At 45.8% G+C, this 20,530-nt stretch overlaps 1 protein-coding gene across 1 annotated transcript; it reads right to left on the bottom strand.

Moving 5' to 3' along the window:
• Positions 1-1,697: 1,697 nt before the first annotated feature.
• Positions 1,698-17,401, bottom strand: Narf (nuclear prelamin A recognition factor). The gene is made up of 11 exons (XM_027425316.2): positions 17,241-17,401; positions 16,071-16,151; positions 13,716-13,859; positions 12,463-12,595; positions 10,685-10,819; positions 10,314-10,432; positions 8,379-8,508; positions 6,212-6,275; positions 4,736-4,876; positions 4,187-4,344; positions 1,698-2,281 (listed from the first exon to the last, which is right to left on the bottom strand). Exons 1-11 carry the CDS (start codon positions 17,265-17,267, stop codon positions 2,040-2,042), a joined length of 1,374 nt encoding a protein of 457 aa, XP_027281117.1. The 5' UTR covers positions 17,268-17,401; the 3' UTR covers positions 1,698-2,039.
• Positions 17,402-20,530: the final 3,129 nt, after the last annotated feature.

The raw sequence follows: 20,530 nt of genomic DNA, 5'->3' as shown, positions 1-20,530 counted from the left end.
TTGTTTATTCCATAATCAGTTACTTTGGGGGATAGATACCAAAGCATATAGACTGAAAGCAAAAAGTTATAATTTACAACAGTGGTTCTCAACTTTCCTAATGCTGCAACCCTTTAATACAGTTCTTCATAATGTCCTGACACCAACCATAAAATTGTTTCCATTGCTACTTCATAACTATAATATATGAATTGTAATGTACATATCTGATACATAAGATATCTGATATGCAACCCCTGTGGAAGAGTCAAGACCCACAGGCTGAGAACCCAGTTATGTTCCTAGGCAGGCTCACAGGAGTAACAAAATATAAACCAAAGCTGACAACACTGTGGAGTCAAGGTAATCACATACATAGTAAAAATCCAAGTGCTTTTAAAAAACAAACAAACAAACACCTCCAGGCCTCTCCAGACATTATCTTCTGGATGAACTCCAGTATGTGTCACATGATTGTATAGATTTCATCACAGGGCAACTATCTCTTTGTGTGGATACACTGTTTCCCCTTTCTAAGGCATGCTCACACCAGCAGTAGTGAAGACTAAAGCGATGATGCCACAGGACAGTGGGCTTTGTGGAGCTGAGGGGGCAAGCCAGGCCCCTTTGTATAAGAAGACAGTCCTGTTTATGCCAAAAGGCTCTGGGGAAGAGTTTAGAGGAGGCTGAACATTAGATAGCTATTTCACCCATCCAGTGTCCGTGGAGCCTCAGCTCCGTCTTCCTGCCCCACTGGAGTAACTGATGAGCTGGACCTCCCTTGGAAGCCCAAAGCCTAAGTGGGCCACCCTCATAATTATCTACTTTACTTATTTTAAAAATACATTGGGTCAAATCAGATCCTCATGTATGCTAAGCTCAAGCGTTCCACTCCGTTGATATCTGCTTCTCTCATCAGCCTTTACCCTGATTTATAAGGTGACTCCAACTCAAAGCAGAATGCACAGGTCAAGTAGAAAACTGATTCACCCACCAATGGCCCAGCTCGCCAAGAGTTGTTAATAGCTACTGACCTTTGGCGACTATGAGGAACATGGCTCACTGTCACTACAACTTAAAATTACTCTAATTTTCTTTAAAATTATTTTTTTGGGGGTGGCCTTGGTGGCACACATGCATACCATGGTGGCTGTGTGGAAGTCAGAGGATAATTTATGGAAGTTGGCCTCTCCTTCCACCAAGTGAGTGGGTTTCACAGATCAAACTAAGATTGGGCCATCTTGCTGGCCCGAGAATTCAAAATTATTTTAAAAAATTGTACAAGTTAAAGAGTCAAACTAGGCAGGAAGACTAGGCCTGTGTGGAAGTCATAGTTATCCACCTTACAGCAGACTGGCCCTTCCTGATGTCTCCATTTCTGCAGCAATAACCTGAGGCTCATGTATCATAACTCCAGAGGCTTGAGTCTTTAAAAACACATTTTGAGCTGGACTGTGTTGGCACACACCTTTAGCCTCAGCACTCGGGAGGCAGAGGCAGGCAGATCTCTGTGAGTTCGAGACCAGTCTGGTCTACAGGGCAAGGTCCAGAACAGCCAGGATTACACAGGGAAACCCTGTCTGGAAAAACAACAACAACAAAATAAAACCCCCAAACAAACAAAAATGAACACATTTTGGATAAAAAAAAAAAAAAATGAAGGGGGTAGTGGTGGTGCACGCCTTTGATCCCAGCACTAGGGAGGCAGAGGAAGGCAGATCTCTGTGAGTTCAAGGCCAGCCTGGTCTACAGAGTGAACTCCAGGACAGTCAGGACTGTCATATACAGAAACCTTGTCTCAGAACACAAAAACAAAATAAAATAAATTAAAAAAAAATCCTGATAGACAGGAGTATGTCCCTGGCCTCACTCTTTGGGATCTATCTATCTTGGGCTAAAAGGATACTCATAGAGGAAAAATGCTTCTCCCCTGTGAAAACATTCCACTCCTTCACACACTACAAAAGATAGCACCACGTGAAACTGCCCAAACTGGAGTGGCCCGTTGTTCTTGAGACAGTCCCACTCTCCACTCAGAGCTGTCCCCCTCCTGGGCTTTGTTACCACTTCATGTCCAAGCTGTCTGTGCAGGGCTCCAAGCTCTGGTATGTGGTGTGCAGCACCTCCTGGACTTTGGGGGATTCAGTACCCTCCAGCCACTGCTGGTACAACTCTTCCACATGTGCACTGCTCTCTGGGGGCCGCACAGGGATGCCAGAGTAGATCCCTTCCATCTGCTGCAGGAGCGCACGATCTGTGTGGCCGTCCTCTGTCTGTGCTTGGCCTCTGCCATTTAAGCATCCTGAAAGACACACACAGATGGACCTCTTCTTCCCTGAGGGATAGCCAGTTACAAGGGAGCTTTACATCAAGGGAGCAAGAAGCATGAAATAGGCAGTACCATGTGACTTGAGCTTGTTTCTAGAGCTCACAGTATTCTCCAAAGTTATCTTGGAGCCTGCCCAGGAAGAGAGCCCTAGGGTTCTTTAGCCTTACCATAAATTGGTTTTACCTAAAAGCCTTTAGAAGTCGGCAGCTTTCTGCTATCTGGATTCCTGGTTTCTTCTCAAAATTACCCAAAGAGCATAGAATGGCTGAAAAGCTATGAGCACCACTGCTTGCCCAGTATTGTCAATGTGCAGGACCAACAAGGCTTAATTAGGGCTGAGTGAGCTGTGAGCTCTCCATGAGCACACACATCCCAGCCATATAGTCTAAGTAAGTATATGTCTCCTTCTGTCAGTACTACCCACTCTTAAACCTGCAGATCACACACACCCCAAATGCTTTAAGTACATGGGGGTGGGAATAGCTTGGTGGTAGAGTGTGTGTCTAGAATGCTCAAGTTCCTGATATCCACTTCTAGCATCAAGACTTTCATTTAAAGGAACCAGGAGACAGGCTGGGAACATATAGCTCAGTGGAAAAACATATGCCTACCATATACAATGCCTTGGGTTCAGACTCCAGCACAGGGAGGGGCCGGGTGGAGAAGCAGGAACAAATTCCTACCTGGGTAAACTTCACTCTCCGCAGATCCAAGCCACTTGAAAGCTGGACTTTTGATGTCCACTTTTTCAGTGGCCTTATACCCACTTCCTCTTCTTTCCAGACCTATGCAGTTTCCTCCAGAAAGCAAGGTGGACCCTCCTAGAGGCTCCACCCACCAGCCATCTTATCTCTACTCACAGTAGCACAGGGCTGAGCCCCAGGGAAAGTAGATGCCCCCTGCTTTTATCCCCTCTTAACCGCTGGCCACTAGCAGCTTCCCTCCTCTAGAAGATCCCTCAAGGACACGGACTAGAAATATAGGCCTTTCCTGTCTTACTCTTTATGGATCCTGTCTTCATTTCTGACCATACACCTTGCCTGGCTCCCTCTGGGCCTTTCTGAGAGCTCTAGTGTTCCTACTTGGTGTACCTTGACCCAGACATTCCTGGTCTTGAGAAATCTTCTTCACACCCAGACGCATCAACAGACCACTGCAGATCAGATGTTCCCCTCATTCTCCAATACCTACACCTTCTCTATCATTAAGAGAGGCTAGGCATTCTGTATCGAGAGATACCTTGCTCAGCCTAGACACAGAGGTGTGTGGGGGTGGAGAGGAGCCTTGGTCCTGCCTCAAGGAGATGATGGGACAGACTTAATATTAGACTTCCTACAGGAGGACTTAACCTCTCCGAGGAGCAGATGGGAGGGGTGTGGGGGGGGGACAAGAAGAGGGGGGGAGGGACAACTGGGATTGGAATGTAAAAAATAAATTTACTTTAAAAAAGCAAAGAGAGAGAGTGTGTGTGTCTAGGCACTACATCCTCTCCTAGTTCTGGTCTGCTCCCACTGTCTTTCCACCCTACATGAGAACTTGCCTCACCTGCCTGAATCTTTACACCTGGGCGGTTAATTTCCCTTTGCAGCCGGGGATGCTTAGAGAACTAGTAACATCTGTCCTTTCCTGCTGCCACTTTGCACAAGGTCAGGTTCCACTAGTAATCCCTGTGTACCAACTCCATGTTATCGACTTTAGGAGCTGGTTCCCATCATCTGGCACTTACAAGGGGAAGTCTAAGGAGACAACTGTCTACTTCTCACACTACAGTTAAAGAAAGGGAACTTTCATGGCTGAGGATGGCCATGGCATGAGAGAGGAACCTGCCCTGATGGTTACTGGTGGACAGGTTATTAGTGGATCTTCTGCACCCCTTACCTCTGGGACATGCGAGGACCTCCACAAAGTGATATGGGAATTTGCCCTTCTTGAGCTTCAGGATCATGTTCTGGATATTTCGGAAGCCATAGGCTGCAGCAAAGCGCAGTAAGACCTCCCCATTCTTCTCAAGGGTAACCTCATGGAAGTCTTTGTTTCTATAAATCAATAAAATGGATTTTAATGGTCAACGACCTAAAGCCCACTTCTCTCTGTTTGAGGTACAGTCTTACTACGTAGCCCAGGCTGACCTTGAACTCAGAATTTTTCCTCAGTCTCTCCAGTGATAGGTTTACCACATCTGCCCATTTTTCCATTTAAGTTTTGAATGTCACCAAGATAATGTCAATGGGAAGACACACAACGGCCCTTCTATTGTAACCAGTGCTGGCTTTCCCATAGAGCAGCCGCGGGTAGAGCAGCCATGTATACCACATACATCAGGCACACCACACATACTGCATATAGGCAACACACATCACACCCTGGCTCTGGCTGATCTGTCAGCACCATCCTGGGTATACCGGTTGTAGATATGCTGGCTCAAACCTTAGTGCACGGTAGTTGATCTCCTCTATGTGCTCTCCAAACAACTCTTTGGCTGCATGTCTGAAGACATGGGCCAGATGCCCATCTGAGCTCACCCCGTCATGGCGCCACACTGCCACCTCCTCCTTCACATCTCCAAACCTCAAACAAACAGGACAAAACCATCATCAGTGCTGAGAAAGAGGCAGCAAGTATGTACTGGCTGGGTTTCTGTGTCAGCTTGACACACAAAAGCTAGAGTCATCAGAGAGGAAGGAGCCTCGTTGAGGAAATGCCTGCATGAGATCCAGCTGTAGGACATTTTCTCAATTAGTGATCAATGGGGAAGGGCCCAGCACACTGTGGGCAGTGCCATCCCTGGGCTGGTGGTCCTGGGTTCTAGAAGGAAGCAGGCCAAACAAGCCATGGGAAGCCAGCCAGTAAGCAGCACCCTCCATGGCATTTGCATCAGCTCCTGCCTCCAGGATCCTGCCTTGTTTGAGTTCCTGTCCTAACTTCCTTGAGTGGTGAACATGTAAGCCAAATAAACCTTTCCTCCCCAACTTGCTTTTTGGTCATGGTGTTTCATTACAGCAATAGAAACCCTAACAAAGACAAAGTACTAACACAGTTTTTATAGGAACAGGATCCAGGGAGTCACATAAATGTTAGTCCTTTGCAGGTATTTAAACTTTGGGGAGCCACCACGTGGGTGCTGAGAACTAACCCTGTATCCTCTGAAAGAGCGGAGAGTAAATGCTCTTAACCCACTGAGTCGTGTCTCCAGCCCCCAGAAGCATGTTCTTAGGGAGGGCGAATCAACAACATGAAATGTCATTTCACATCTGGCCCAAGACTGCAAGTGGCGTTACGTCACTGGGTTCACTCCCTTGCTTCTTTGTGCAGTCACATATGCATTCAGGGCAGGTTAGTGGTGTGGTGAATGAACACCTGACCGTGTCCAGGCCAGAATGAGCACCCTTTGCCACTTGTCCAGGTCAGGTAGGCTCTAGCAGCAGGTGCTCCAGCTGCTGTAATTCTACAAACTCCCATATCGCCTCACATAAAAAGGGCATAAGTGTAGCACGCAGGCCATCAGTCGTGCACTTGGTCTTTGCAATATACTTTATATGGGACCCAAGGGTGCAATAAAAGCCAAAGTCCTAACTGGGCATCAGGATCGCCACAGGAAACAGAAACCCAGCAGCTATGTTCTTGGTGCAAAGAGACCAGAGGGAGCTATGGTGTTAGATGCATAGCTCTGCTCCACACAGCTTCTACACTTGCCTTCCTTCTTGAAGGACACAGTAAGCCCCCAGATCCCCTGGCAGTGCTAGAGCATAGTCCCATTCCAGGATCCTGCCTGAATCCATTTCAAAGGCCAGCTTGGTAAGGCTGCAGGAACCTGCCTCATTTCTCACATTATCTGATTAGGGCAGCCCTGGGGCCTGCAAAGCTCACCAGAGGCCCTTCCCAACTTACAAAGATGCCACTTACAAAGTATCCACAGCAGTGTCTTTCACAGAGAGGTCACTTTGTTCCATTATCTGAGCAATTTCACCTGAAGAAAAATAAGAGGCATGAGTCACAGGAAGGATGACAGCTCTGGGCCAGGCTTTGCGTCTCCTGGAGAAATTCTGCACTAGAAACCTAGGATCCCTCCTTTCTGTAGAATCCATTTTACATATCAGGAAAAAGGAATGCTAACATCAGAAAAACACTAAAAAGGTATAAAAACAGAATCCTCTTTTGGGGCCTGAACTGAGGTAATTTTGTAATTGCTTCATGCTGCCTCAAAGTGGAAGCCTGTGTATGCTCCACACTGCACTGTCATGACACTGAACACTGTGCATGGAAAGCTGCTCATAACCAGAAGCACTTTGTATACTACCTTCCACATAAGAGTTCCCAAGAACACCTGGTAGAGTCCCCTAGACAGCAAGTAAGACACTAGGTACCGTGGGACATCATCAACACACAGCACAGGCTGAGTTTGCAATGTGGTTCTAAGATGGTCCCCTGAAGGTTTTATTTCATTGATGTAAGTAGAGAGATACTGGGCCCCCTCAGTATCTCAGAAGTATAGAACAGCACTACTGAACACTTTGCCCTCCCTGCCACACTGCTCCACCTTGGTAAAAGCTAGAATCCCAGGACAAGGAGGAAGACAGCTCCTGATCTTCAAGGTCATCCTGAAAGTCAACCCAGTCTCTTGACCCTGATCTAAACACCTTCAAGGAGCAGTTTCCAGAGTCTGATTCAAGTAGACAAGCCTGATCCTAACAAACTCCCACAGTGCTCTTGGAGTTTTCTCCTCTAAAAGTTCCTAGGACACCAGTGTATAATCTTCATCCCCAACCAAATTTGCCATAGTCTTTAAGGCAGTGGTTCTCAACCTTCCTAATATTTCAACTCCTTTTAATAAAGTTCCTCATGTTGCGGTGACCCCCACTGTAAACTTATTTTCCTCGTCACTTCATAACTATAATTTTTCTATTGTTATTAATCATAATATAAATATCTGGTATTCAGGATATCTGATATGTGAGCCCTGTGGAGGTTGCAACCCATAAGTTGAGAACCACTACTGGGAAGCATAGCATCTGAAAATTCTACCAACAGGGCCACTAAATGCAACATCACTAGAGTGTCTATGAATTTTCCACTTTATTCAGTGTAAAACATTCTTTTGTCCTATAGTATACTGGTTTCTAACATGTGGGAAAGTATGAGGGTCTCTGCAGACTTTACAGCAGGCACAGAAACATCCACAAAGAGACAACAATGAAACTCAATTCAGCCCAATTGTAGCTATTGGTGCTGGGCCAAGACTATGAGTCTGACCAGCAGTTCATTTATTATAGCCATATTTAAGCACAGCACAATTTCGGGGAAAAAAAGTTTTCTGATAACAATTAATTTGGCCCTGTGGTAACAACAAAGCTTACAACATGTTTATATTGAAACTATTTACAAAATACATTTGGCTTCGTCCCTAAGATGGTTTCTTGTTGATTTAGAAGCAATGCTCAAGATAAGGGTCTAGGGAGAATGAAGTAAACATAATGCCCATGAAGTCAGGGTTTGGTCTGATCCTAAAATAACATAGAATTCACTTAGGCTGCTGTTAAGCACAAAAAAACATCACTCATAAGGATGGTATTATGCCTAGAAACAATGCTAGATTATGAGAAAAGGGTTTGGGATAAGTAAAACCTAAATTCTGGGGGATATGGGCAAAGCCTGGCTCAATAGTCAGTAAGCGATCACCAGGTTGTAAACTATAGCCACTCCCAGAATACCAGGAGGAGGACAGGTTAAACATCTCTTTCCTTTGAAGGATGCATGCATGTTCAACCTTCCTGGCTTCTCCAGTGCTTTACCTGTGTACACAAGCCCTCTTTGCCCTCTATAGGAAAGGATGTTGATGGGTTGTGATGTAAGTACACATTACCTAAGAGCCATGTTGCCAATATTGTTCTCCCAGAGACCTAACTCCTGGAAGAAGACTGAGAGGAGGCAGGATGCAGAAACTTCCTCTTTGCTTTAGGCCACTGAACCCCAAGAACCCTTGGCTATCACTACCATCAGGCAGCTTGGCCAGGCTGGCCTGTCAGATGTCAGGATCACTTTCTGAGTTCAAGAACAGCTATCTGCTTCTCACCTGATGTCAGCACACAGTCAGTGCCCCTGGCACCATTCAAAGTAGTGGAAAGTCCCTCTCGAAGAGCTTCTAGCTTCTTATCATAGCAAGGGGCCACGACAACATGGAAGATTTTCTCTGGAGACAGATTCTGTGGAGGACAGCACTCAGCTTAGAGCTTCAGGGAAGCAATGATGGCAACTAGAGTGTGTGGGAGTGTTGCGGAATATTTTTTTTTATTATTATGTATACAGTCTATACAGTCTTCTGCCTACAAGCTGGCAGAGGGCACCAGATCTCATTCAAGGTGGTTGAGAGCCACCATGTGGTTGCTGGGAATTGAACTCAGGACCTCTGGAAGAACAGTCGGTGCTCTTAACGGCTGAGCCATCTCTCCAGCCCGTGGAATATTATTTTAAGATGTGTTACATTTGTTTATGTTGTGGAACATTTGTTTTAATAATGCAAGGATGTGTTGCATTCTTTTATGTTGTATTTGTTTAACTCTGTGAAGCTGTGTTACTTTGCTTGTCTAAAACACCTGATGGCCTAATAAAGAGCTGAACAGCCAATAGTTAGGCAGGAGAAAGGACAGGTGGGACTGGCAGGCAGAGAGAATAAATAGGAGGAGTCATCTGGGAAGAGGGGGTTGGAGCAAGAGAAAAACAAGGAAAAGAGGACAACAGGGGCCAGCTGGCCAGCCCACCAGCCACAGGAGTAGAGTGAAAGTAAGAAAAAAGCCCAGAGAAAAAAGGTAGTTGGGATAATTTAAGAAAAGTTGGGGGGAGGGGGGGAGAGGGGGAGGCTGGAGAGATGGCTCAGAGGTTAAGGGCACTGGAAGCTCTTCAGAGGTCCTAAATTCAATTCCCAGCAACCACATGGTGGTTCACACCTGTCTAGAATGAGATCTGGTGCCCTCTTCTGGCCTGCAGGCATACTTGCAGGCAGAACACTGTATACATAATAAATAAATCTTCAAAAATAAAAGAGGGCAAGGGGAATGTAGACCACTCCATGGCCAATTTGCTGTTCCTTCAACTCAATACACATATGGCAGTGGGATGGGTAACTTGCCAACTGTGGTGATTTTATAAGCAAACAAATATTTCCAGTGGCTAAAATGAGATTATCAGATGAATGTGGCCATTAGAAGATCCTTACCCTTGCTGTCTTTTCTAGTTACTGTGGTGCTCAAACAGTTGTTTCACATGAAGGAAGAAAGGCAGGGTGTGATCTGTCAGGCTGCCCAAAGCCTTGGAACCCAAGAGGGGATGGGCTGAGGCAAGGGACATGAAGGAACTCTAGACTAGGCCTTACCAATCATGTGTTAAGATCATGGGACCAGGGACTGGAAAGATGGTTTAGTGGTTAACAAGACTAGCTGCTCTTCCAGAGAACCTGGTTCAATTCCCAGCAACCATGTAGCAGCTCACAACTGGATGTAACTCCAATTCCAGTGGAGTTGATGGCATCTTCTGGCCTCTGTAGGCACCAGACATGTGAGTGGTGCACAGACATACATACAGGCAAACACCCATACACATAAAATAAAAAGTAAAATTAAAAATAAAAAGAGAGGGTCAGGTGTGGTAGCACACCTTTAATCCCAGCACTCGGGGGGCAGAGGCAGAGGATCTCAGTCTGAGGTCAACCTAATCTACATATGGAGCCCCAGAACACCTAGGATTATGTTGAGAGTCCCCGTCTCAAAAAACCAAAACAAAACAAAACAAAAAGGCAACCTAAGAGGGGGCATTGGTGGCCTGGAGCAAAAAGCTAGGAGAGAGTTTGAGGCTTAGCTTCCTGAGGCACCCGGAAGAGAAGCATTCAGGCAGTGTCTCCATAGGTGAGGTCCAGGGCCACCCTGTCCATGGAGTGTACAGTGTTTCCCTTCAAGCCTTAATTACCTTGAGTCTACCCTCTCCTGCTGTTCTCTGGAGAGGCTGGCTTGCTTACCTGCTGTCTAGCAAAGTAATCCTTCACCAAGGAGCCCATGATCTGCTGGGGGGACTTGGCAGTGCAGAGATGGGGAATAACTGGGCGGCCCAGTACCCGCTCAGCATATCTGACCCAACCTGGAGAGAGAAAGAGAAACAGAAAGATGGAGAGAAAGAACACATGAGGTCAGCTCCCTCTGCTTCCTCCTGCCTTGTGACTGAGACTGTCACCCCAGGCCAAGCCAAGATACCTCCTCTACACTGTCCCTATTCATAAGGTGTCCTGCTCTACAAGTCTGAGTGGGATGGGCCTGCCCACTTGCAGCCAAAGCCAGGGCCACATCTATTTCTACAGCTCTGGTGAAATGGCACTAGCAGACTTGTGCTCACCAGGACAGGCAGAGGTCAACATGGGCAGTTCGCGCTGCTCCTCACTGTGCCGGTGATATCGGCGTACAAACTCCTTCTGACTCTCCAGGATGCTGAAATCCGCGGCGATTGTGGTGTCAAATACATAGTGCACCCCTGCAGGAAAGAGGGACATGGCTATTTCTCTCAGACCAAGTATGGATCCAGATCACAGTTAACATCTAAGTACTCTCTGTCTTTAATTTCATATTAAAGACAAGGTCTTGCTCTGCAGCCCTACCTGGTCCACAGCTTATTGAGTTATGAAGACCAGACTAGCCTTGAACTTGTGATGATCTGTCGGATTCCCAAGTGCTATGATTAAAATCATGGACAATAACACTCGGCTTTTTATAGTTGTTATTTTTGACAAGTTCTCTTTACATAGCCCAGGTTGGCCATAAAGTTGGAAATCTTCCTACCTCAGGCTTCTGAATGCTAATATTAGGGGTAGTCACAACCATACCCAGCTTTTGAACACCCTAATTCTTCCTCAACTTTGCCTTCTCCTGTTTCAGACACAAACACGGATCACAGATTTAATGGCACCACCACCACCACCACAGTTAGTCTTGAAACTTTGCTTACAAAAGTGGCCTGGTTCACACTGGGCACTTGTTTGAAACAAAGTCTTGCTATATAGTCTTGGCCAGCCTGGAACTCATGGATGATTCTCCTGCCTCTACTTCATGAGTGTTACTTATAGGCATGCTACCAAGTCTTCCTGACTCTCACTTTTGTGGATGGTGTTGAGGGGCAATGAATTTACAACAGCACTCTCCTGTATTGGAGAAACTCTTTACTTGCTGAACCATTTTGCTGGCCCTACACCTTACTTTTTGAGATAGTTTTCTCATAGAATAGAAGTTTACTATTCTGGCTAGCTGGCTAGTCGAGGAACTCCTGAAATCTACCTGTCTCAGCTCTTCCAATGCTGGAGTTACAGGAGATGGCTGACATGCCTAGCCTTTTTTTTTGCCCCCAGATAGGGTCTCACTGTATATCTGTGGATGGCCTAGTACTTACCATGTAGACCAAGCTGGCCTTGAACTCACAGAGATCTGCCTGCTTCTGTCTCCCAAGTGCTGGGATTAAAGGTATGTGCCCTAATGGAGCAAATTACCACCTTTCATTGCCCATATAGAGAACACATGCCTGGGGCTAGAGATATAGATAAATGCTACAGCTTACTAGTTAGAAAAAGGTTCTTAGGAAAATGGACATTAGTCATTGCAGAAGTAATTATCAAATACTCATTCTGTGAGCTGGAGGCAAGTACAGGATCCTCCTAGCAATCACTGTCTACACTGTCAGCAGGGGTTCACTTCTTACTACAGACCCATCACCTCATTGTAACAAAAACTCTATCTGCACACGGCACAGGGTATGTGACACCCACCTACACTGGTAGAAAGCTGGACTCAAGACACAAGGAATGGGGTCCTTTGACATTCCAGGAGTTTCTCCGAAGATTTTCTATCCTGTGCCCTTGAGAATTGAACTTGGAAAATAAAAAGGGCCCTTCATGAACTGAAAGTAGACACACCCACAGTATAATAAAAAAGTAAATGTCGGGCTGTGGTGGCGCACACCTTTAATCCCAGTACTTGAAAGGCAGAGGCAGACAGATCTCTGTGAGTTTGAGGCCAGCCTGGTCTACAAAGTGAGTTCCAGGACAGGCAGGGCTACAGGGAAAACACTTGTCTCAAAAACTAAAAATAAATACATGAATAAATATTTTTAAAAAGTGACTGACTCACCAAGACTTTTGAGGAAGCCACAGAGTCTTCTAGATGCATCAGTGACACTGAGGTTGAATTTAGCAGCAAAATAAGGCAGAGACTGAGGACATACAGACACAACCAGCACTCTATGCTTTGAGGTGTCACATTTCTAGAAGGAAAAACAATAAAGTCACATGTGTATTGATTACATCAGGAGCAACGTAAGGCACCTTAATGGAAAATTCATAGTAAATGAAATTTTTGTTTGTTCGTTTGCTTTGTTTTTTGAGTCAGGGCTTCTCTGTGTAGCTCTGGCTGTCCTAGAACTCACTCTGTAGAACAGGCTGGCCTCGAACTCAGAGATTCACCTGCCTCTGCCTTCAAAGGCATACACCACCATAGCCCAGCAAAACATAAAAGTTTTTTTTTTAAACAAACTTTTTCTACTCTTACATTCCTTTACTAATCTTTTTTTTTTTTTTAAGATTTATTTATTTATTATGTATATAGTGTTCTGCCTGCAGGCCAGCAGAGGGCACCAGATCTCATCATAGATGGTTGTGAGCCACCATGTGGTTGCTGGGAATTGAACTCAGGTCCTCTGGAAGAACAGCCGGTGTTCTTAACCTCTGAGCCATCTCTCCAGCCCCAACATAAAAGTTTTTAAACACATTTTAAAAAGAAAAGAAAAAGATGTAAGCTATAGGTCAAGTTCCAGTACAGGCAGGACTACACAAAGAAGAAAAACCCTGTCTTGAAAAACAAATAAGCAAACAAACAAAAAAGATGCATATGATCTTGGTGTGGTGGTGAGTGGCTGAAGTAATCTTATCACTCAGGAGGCGGGAGACAGAAGGGTCAACAGCGCATCTCTATGCCTAGGCTTCCAGTGGGACTCATTCTCTGCAGGTGAAATGAAGGATGACAGGGATACTTACAATAAAGTCCTAACAAAATCCAATTTAGAAGTAAACCTAAGGGGCTGGAGAGATGGCTCAGAGGTTAAGAGCACCGACTGCTCTTCCAGAGGTCCTGAGTTCAATTCCCAGCAACCACATGGTGGCTCACAACCATCTATAATGAGATCTGGTGCCCACTTCCGGCCTGCAGTCAGACATGCAAGAAGAACATTGTATACAAAATAAATAAAATCTTTAGAGAGAGAGAGAGAGAAGTAAACTTAAAAGCATTTCCATGGCCTGGCAGACTTTGAACTTGCTATTCTCCTGCCTCAGTTTCCCAGTAGTTGGAATTACAACCTTTCCCATCAGTTTCAGCTGACACCATACCTTATTAAGATTCAAGACATGAAAGAAGTCCTTGGCACTCTGCTGGGAAAGCTGAACTCCTTCTTCTACAGTCACACAGCTGTCACATGCCAGGCAGTCACTCAGAAATATCTTAGCATCTGCCAACTTATGGAATTCTCCCTTCTATGAAAGAAAATGGTGTTAACATTGTTTCTTTTCCTTTTGGTTCCCCCCCAACCCGGTTTTTTGAGACAGGATTTCTCTGTGTAGCCCCAGCTGTCCTAGAACTCAATGTGTAGACCAAGCTGGCCTCAATCTCAGAGATCCACCTGTTTTTTTTGTTGTTGTTGTTTGTGTTTTGTTTTTCCAGTTTTTTGTTGTTGTTGTTGCTGCTATTGTTTGTAGTTTTGACAGCATTGTTTCTTTGGGGAGGGTAATTGTATAAGCACAATAAAGAAAAGAATCTGCACTTAACATGGAGACAAAGTCAGGCCTGAAGTGACAAGAGGTGCTACTAGGCAATAGTGTCTGTTCTGAACAGCTCACGGCAGAGGAGGCACAAGGCCCTTGATAGCTCTTAGGATCGTGCAGATGACAGTCAAGGGTGAACCAGCCCCGGTGTTATCTTGTGGAAAAAGATGATATTTCTGGCTGCTGCAAACTGGCCTGATAGCCATCTCCTTCTCCTCCTTCCACCCTTCCTCTCCAGTGCTTGTGAACAAGTCTCAGGTTTCCCTGCCCAGCTCTTCCAGTTCCACACTGTTGAACAAACTTTTCATACAGTTATGACTAGCTTGAGGTTTCCACCTGTGTGCAACACAGACATCAGCTCCCAACTCTGAACTACTGGTGCTCATTTATGCCTACCTCAATAAAGGGATCTGAACACCTGGAGGCTGGGACTCTAGGACCTTTGTCCCTTTAACCACCCATTTTGTATCCCCCTCCCCCATGCCCTACCTGGCCTTTTTTAGTCCCCAGAGAAATCTACTAAAGCACAAGTCACATTTCCACTGCTCAAAGACCCTGACAGCACTCTCTCAAAATAGGATCCACAGCACAGCTTTTGCCTTGCCTGTCCTGCCCAGGGGCTCACATTCAGCCACACTGGCTTTGTTCTTGAGTTCTTCCACAGGAAATATTCCAAATGAGCTCACCTATTGGCCCTAACAGAGCTGGCATCCTGAGATTTATTTTCAATGCCCATTAGTACAGTGTCAACTTGCTTGTCCCTCCCTAATGACTTCACAGAGGTTGGCATCTTATGTGCCTTATGCTTCCAGAACCTCTAAGAGCCTACAAGGTGCTTACTTAGGTGCTAGAGGTGTGACTGACACACCTCCTAGCAAGTTCAAGGCTCTAGGTTCAAATCGTATTAGTAAAAATAAAGTAAGCTGGGCATGGTAGCGCATGCCTTTAATCCCAGCACTCAGGAGGCAGAGGCAGGTGGATCTCTGTGAGTTCAAGACCAGCCTGGTCTACAAAGTGAGTTCCAGGACAGGCTCCAAAGCCACAGAGAAACCCTGTTTCAAAAAACTAAAAAAACAAAAACAAAACAAAAGAAAAAACCCACACTAAACTGCCAAGGTGCTGGTTAGACTGTGTTCAAACTTATCTCATCCTTACCAGATCCCTGGGAGGGAAGAAACATGACTCCCCTACAACACTGATAAGAAATAGGGCCTCACCTCTTCTAGTGTGCAGGCAAACATGCAGGCAGCACACTGTATACATAATAAAATAATTTTTGAAAAAAGAAAGAAATAGGGTCTCAAAGGGTTATAGGATTTTTTATTTATTGTTTTTTTGGAGACAGAATTTTGCTATGTAGTCTAGATAGGCCTCAAACTCATGACACTCTGCCTCTACTTCTCAGGCATGTACTAGCATGCCAATGGGATTAGATCTTTCCAAAGTCATGCAACAGAGTATAGACATTAGGGAACAGTCCTGGTGTCTACAGCACTGGCCCAAACTGACCCAGGACTCCAGGGGCCACTGCTCCTGATGCATTGCTATTTCCCAAACGCTTAGTCTCCAGAGCACAGTAATGACACACAGATAGCCACAACTATGCGCACCAGATTAGACAACACATCAGAGAGCCACACTATGCCCACCAGATTAGATAATACATCACAACTACGAAATCAAAGAGGAAAATCCTGCCACCCACTTCTCCCATGTTATTAATTCTCCAGTTATTAAAAAAAAAAAAAAAAAAAACCTATTTTGGTTTTTTTAGTGAAGCTCAAGTGATCTGAACTAACAGGAGAAAACACAGCAGGAGCAACAGCCCTGCTCACATCAGGCTGACACAATCTGAAATATAAACACAGCAGGAGCAACAGCCCTGCTCACATCAGGCTGACACAATCTGAAAGGTTTACTTGCCTCTTCCTTCTCCTGGGCTGGACTTGATGTGTCGATGGACACATTCTCCTGGTCATCGGTTTTTGATTTTTTACTACATTCCTTTAAAAAAAAAAAGGGGGGGGAGGACAAGGAAATGTTAGAAGGGAAAATTCTTTTTCTTTTCTTCTTTATTTTATTCTAGCTTTTTTTTTCCTAAGATTAGGTCCCTATAGCCCTGGAACTCACTATGTAGAACAGGCTGACCTCAAACTTAGAGATCCTTCTGCTTCTGCCTCCTGTGTGCTAGAATTAAGATGTGTACTACCATACCAGGTTTAAAACATGAGACAGGTTGTTGATAAATTGCACTAACTTTGAGTTCATGATCTCCTGCCTCAATCTCTCAAACACTGGGATCCCAGGTGTATAGCACCAAGCTCAGCCTAGAATAATTTAGTGGGATTCTCTCCATTACCAAAACACAAAACATAGCCTGAGCAGTTAATCTTACCTCTAGAAACCCTTTCCACAGAATTAAAATCATCCATACTTAAGGACGGATACACGTAAACACACACACACACACACACACACACACCTCCATCTGCATTGTTTTTGATAATTAAGAACAGAAGTGACATAGCTCTAATGGATTCAAGAACAGTAACATGTGGCTATTCTGCAAGAATACAGGTGATTCCCCGGACGGATGTTTACCATAAGTAGTAAGTAAAAAAGAACAGTTTATGGGGTATGTGGATATGATACAGTTCCGCTCCCACCACCAAAAGAAAAAAAGAAAAAAAAATTCCTTCGCATGCATCACGTGGCTGTCACCATGTTGGAAGCAAGTGTGAAGGTTGTCTGTCACTTCAGTCACCTAGTGGAGCGGGCAGCAGGGCCTGCCCTTAGTTCCTTCTCCACCTGTTCTCACTGATGCTGTAAGTATACAAGTTTGTTGTCCTTGTCTTCTTGTAAGAGCCGCTCAAACATTCCTGACCACTTCATTAGTCGTTTACTTCCACCGCGAGTGCGGCGGTGCACCCGCCAGCAGCGGCCCGCAGCCAGCCGGCCTCCCGTCCGCCGCCAGACAGGTGACGCCTGTCAGAGACTGACAGGCAGAAAGGAAGGTGCACACGGCCGAGCGCGGCCCTCCGCACAATTCGCAGTCCTGGCTTTCTCCCCCGTCCCACCGGACGCCGCACCCACCTTTCGTGTGCAGTGCTCACACTTCATCGGAGCGGGACTGGCGGGAGGCCCACGAGCCTCTCCGCGGCGTGGAAGGAGGAAGACTGGAACACCGCCGCCTGCGGGGCTAGCGACCCGCGACCCTTTGTTGTCTTCATCCGCGGAGGCCCCGCCTCCAGGACTGTGGTAGACCAATGAGAGAGCCGAAACAGGATGAGCCACACCCGTGGGCCAATGAGAAGAGTGCGAGGCTAGTATAGCATACCTACCCCGCCTCCTCCGCCTAGGCCAACGAGAGTGCCAGGAAGTGGCAGGTCCCTTCCGGGAGCCAATCAGAAAGTGGGGGAGGAGCTTGTCCTTGGGCTGGAAGTTGACGGGCCGGGGCACACTCTGCTGTCTGTCGGTTTCTGCCTGGTTGCTTACGGCCTGTTGGTGACAGGGGCGACGCTAGGTGTGTGAGGCACGAAGAGTGCGCTGGCCGAGCGCAGGAGGCCGGACCGCAGCGACGGCAGCGCCTCGCGCAGAGGCCGCGGCCGGGCCAGCTCAAGGAAGTCAGTGTCGTAAGCCGAGCTCCGCGGCAGCTCCTCCAGGGCGGGGTAGGCGCCGCCCTCCGCCACCGCCATGACCGTCCTGCACAGCCTCACGTAGGCTGGTGCGGCCGCAGTGCACATGCGCACAAGCGTGCCTTGCTTTGTGAGCTTGGACGCGTCTGCAGGGAAGACTGGAGTCGGCTGACCTTGAAGTTTGGCGTGGTAGTACACCATCTGTCACTTACAATTAAGAAAGTACCAGAATCCTGCCCGGCGTGGTGGCTCACATCTTTAATCCCAACAGTCGGAAGGCAGAGGCAGAGGGAGTTCCAGAACAGCCAGAGTTACACAGAGAAACCTTTCTCTAGAAACCAAAAAAGCCTTTTCTTAGTTAAAATTTAACTAACCTTACTAACCTTGCTTTTTGGCTCCTGTAATTCTGTTGCTGGCTAACTGTTCGTGTTAACTGAATATGTAACCCAGAATATGTTTTTTTATACTTAAACTCTCACCCTGAGAAAGGCTTGGGGCTACAGTGGGATCCTGAATGCCCAGTGTAGTCACCTAATAAGACTTTCAATTGGTTTAAACCTATGTCTAAGCATCATCTGTGGTGGATAGATAACCCACAACACTAGGACAGGCAGGACTACATTAATCCTATCACAAACAAAAACAAAGAGGTTGCATTAGGAGGATAGTGAATTTCAATTCACCTTGGTTTACGAAGTGAGAGCCTGTCTCACAGGTAGATTTTATTTTAGTTCATTGTTTTTAATTTTTTTGTTTTTGTTTTGGTTTTTTTTGTTTGTTTGTTTAGACAGGGTTTCTCTGTGGCTTTGGAGGCTGTCCTGGAATTAGCTCTTGTAGACCAGGCTGGTCTCGAACTCACAGAGATCCACCTGCCTCTGCCTCCCGAGTGCTGGGATTAAAGACGTGTGCCACCAACGCCAGGCTGTTTTTAATTTTTAAGATTTAATTTGTCTTATGTGTATGATGTTTTGCTTACATGTATGTATCTAGGCCAGGCCACATATGTCCCTGGTACCTGGGGATGTCATAAGAGTTTTGAGAGTTTTCATATAAGTGCTGAAAACCAAACCCCAGGTCCTCTGTAAAAGCAACAAATGGTCTTAACCACTTACTCTCTAGCCCTCATTTGTGTGTGTGTGTGTATTTCTGGCTGGACTAGAATTCTGGGTTCTGGTGCCTCTGCCTCTAGAGTTATGTGCTGGGATTAAAGGGGTGTGCCACCACTGATGTGCCAAAGCTGGATTTTAAAAGGAGATAAAGCAGAAAGAATATCATTTTTGATTTATCAACTGACTGTGCATTCTAGTCAAGCACTCCACCATTGATCTTCACCTCCCGTTCTCTTTTTATTTATTTTGAGATAGGATCTCACCAGATTGTCCACACTGGCCTTGAACTCACTGTATATCCCAAGCTGGCTTTGTGGAGCGATTCTCCTAAGCCTTTCAATATTGGGGATAGAGGTCTATATTGAAATAGCTCACCCAGTTTACTTAAGACATATTGTTATTCTTTTGTTTAAAAAGAAGAAAAGAGAAATATTGTTGAGACAGACATTTTGACTATAAGTTTATTATAAGGCCCGGCAGAATGGGTAGACTAAGAAGAGGAACAGGGTAATGGCTGACCGCCATGGCCGGTCGCCATAGAGAGACAGCGGGGAAACAGAGAGAGGGGACAGAGAGCAGGAACAGGGGGAGAGAGAGAGAGAGAGGGCAGGGGCCTATCTTTTAAAGGGGTCCTCTGCACCTGCGTGCAGACTTCTTTCCCATGGAACCTTGGGCTGACCAGGGTATTGTCTGAGTGGATTCCACCAGGTAACGGGCAGGCCAGCATAATGCCTGAACCTTTCACATATAATGTGCTTTATATATTGGCAAAACTTCCAGGGTTTTGCATGCTGATTGTATTCTTATAAGGCCATAAAATTATAAAACACACAACAAACAGATTTAAAGAGAACAGGAAAGCAATAGAAATCTCAGCTTCAGCTGACATTCGCGCACCCACAGATCACTTTGTGTGTTAGAGGCAACTACAAAATGGTGACATGTGCCCCAGATTGTAGTGTCACTGTAGTTATAGTGTGTTAGGTCTCATAAACCATCATAAACCTCTGCAGCCACTGAGCTTTGCTGCTCCCCTTCCCCTAGCTTCTCTTTTCCTATAAATCCCTGCCGTTTTGGCTACTCGCTGTCTTGGTCTCTTGGTTCTCTCTGCACTGTTGTTGGTCTTCTTTTCTCTCTCTCTTCTCTTCCTCTCTTGCTCTGCCCCTCTCTCTTTCCTGTCATGGCTCAGTCTATTCTGCTGGCCATGTTCAGTCTGGCCTCTTCCAGAAGCCCCTGGCTGTGTTTTCCCTTATATCTATAATGAAAACCTCTTCAAATTTCATTTATTTTACATTGTTCGTAAAATTGTAAAATTCAGGTTGTCAATGTTTCCCACGCTGTCCTAGTGTAACCTCTTTATCATTTCCTTAAAACTCCAGAACCAACCAGGGGTGGTGGTGTACGCTTTTAGTCACAGCACTCGAGAGGCAGATCTCTTGGAGTTCGAGGCCAGCCTGGTCTACAGAGGGAGTTTCAGGACAGCCAGAGCTACACAGAGAAACCCTGTCTCCATAAGTCAATAAACAAACAAACATAGATAAATTGAAGGGAGCAGGTAAAAGCACCTCAAATAGATAGATGGTAGGCAGGCAGACAGAAGACAGACCGACAAAGGGAATAGGCAAAAGCACCTTGGCCA

The sequence above is a fragment of the Cricetulus griseus genome, chromosome 7, assembly GCF_003668045.3.
Source record: "Cricetulus griseus strain 17A/GY chromosome 7, alternate assembly CriGri-PICRH-1.0, whole genome shotgun sequence".
In the NCBI taxonomy this organism is placed as follows: domain Eukaryota; kingdom Metazoa; phylum Chordata; class Mammalia; order Rodentia; family Cricetidae; genus Cricetulus; species Cricetulus griseus.
Note: the sequence above shows the minus strand (reverse complement) of the source record. Positions and strands in the feature narration are given on the sequence as shown.

Coding starts and splice junctions, on each gene's coding strand:
- Narf (XM_027425316.2), bottom strand. CDS start 17,267: ATGAAGTGTGAGCACTGCACACGAAAG. Junction 10,820..12,462: donor TGGCTTCCTCAAAAGTCTTG/GTGAGTCAGTCA, acceptor TCTTTCCTGCAG/GGGTGCACTATGTATTTGAC. Junction 10,433..10,684: donor GTTGACCTCTGCCTGTCCTG/GTGAGCACAAGT, acceptor TTCTCTCTCCAG/GTTGGGTCAGATATGCTGAG.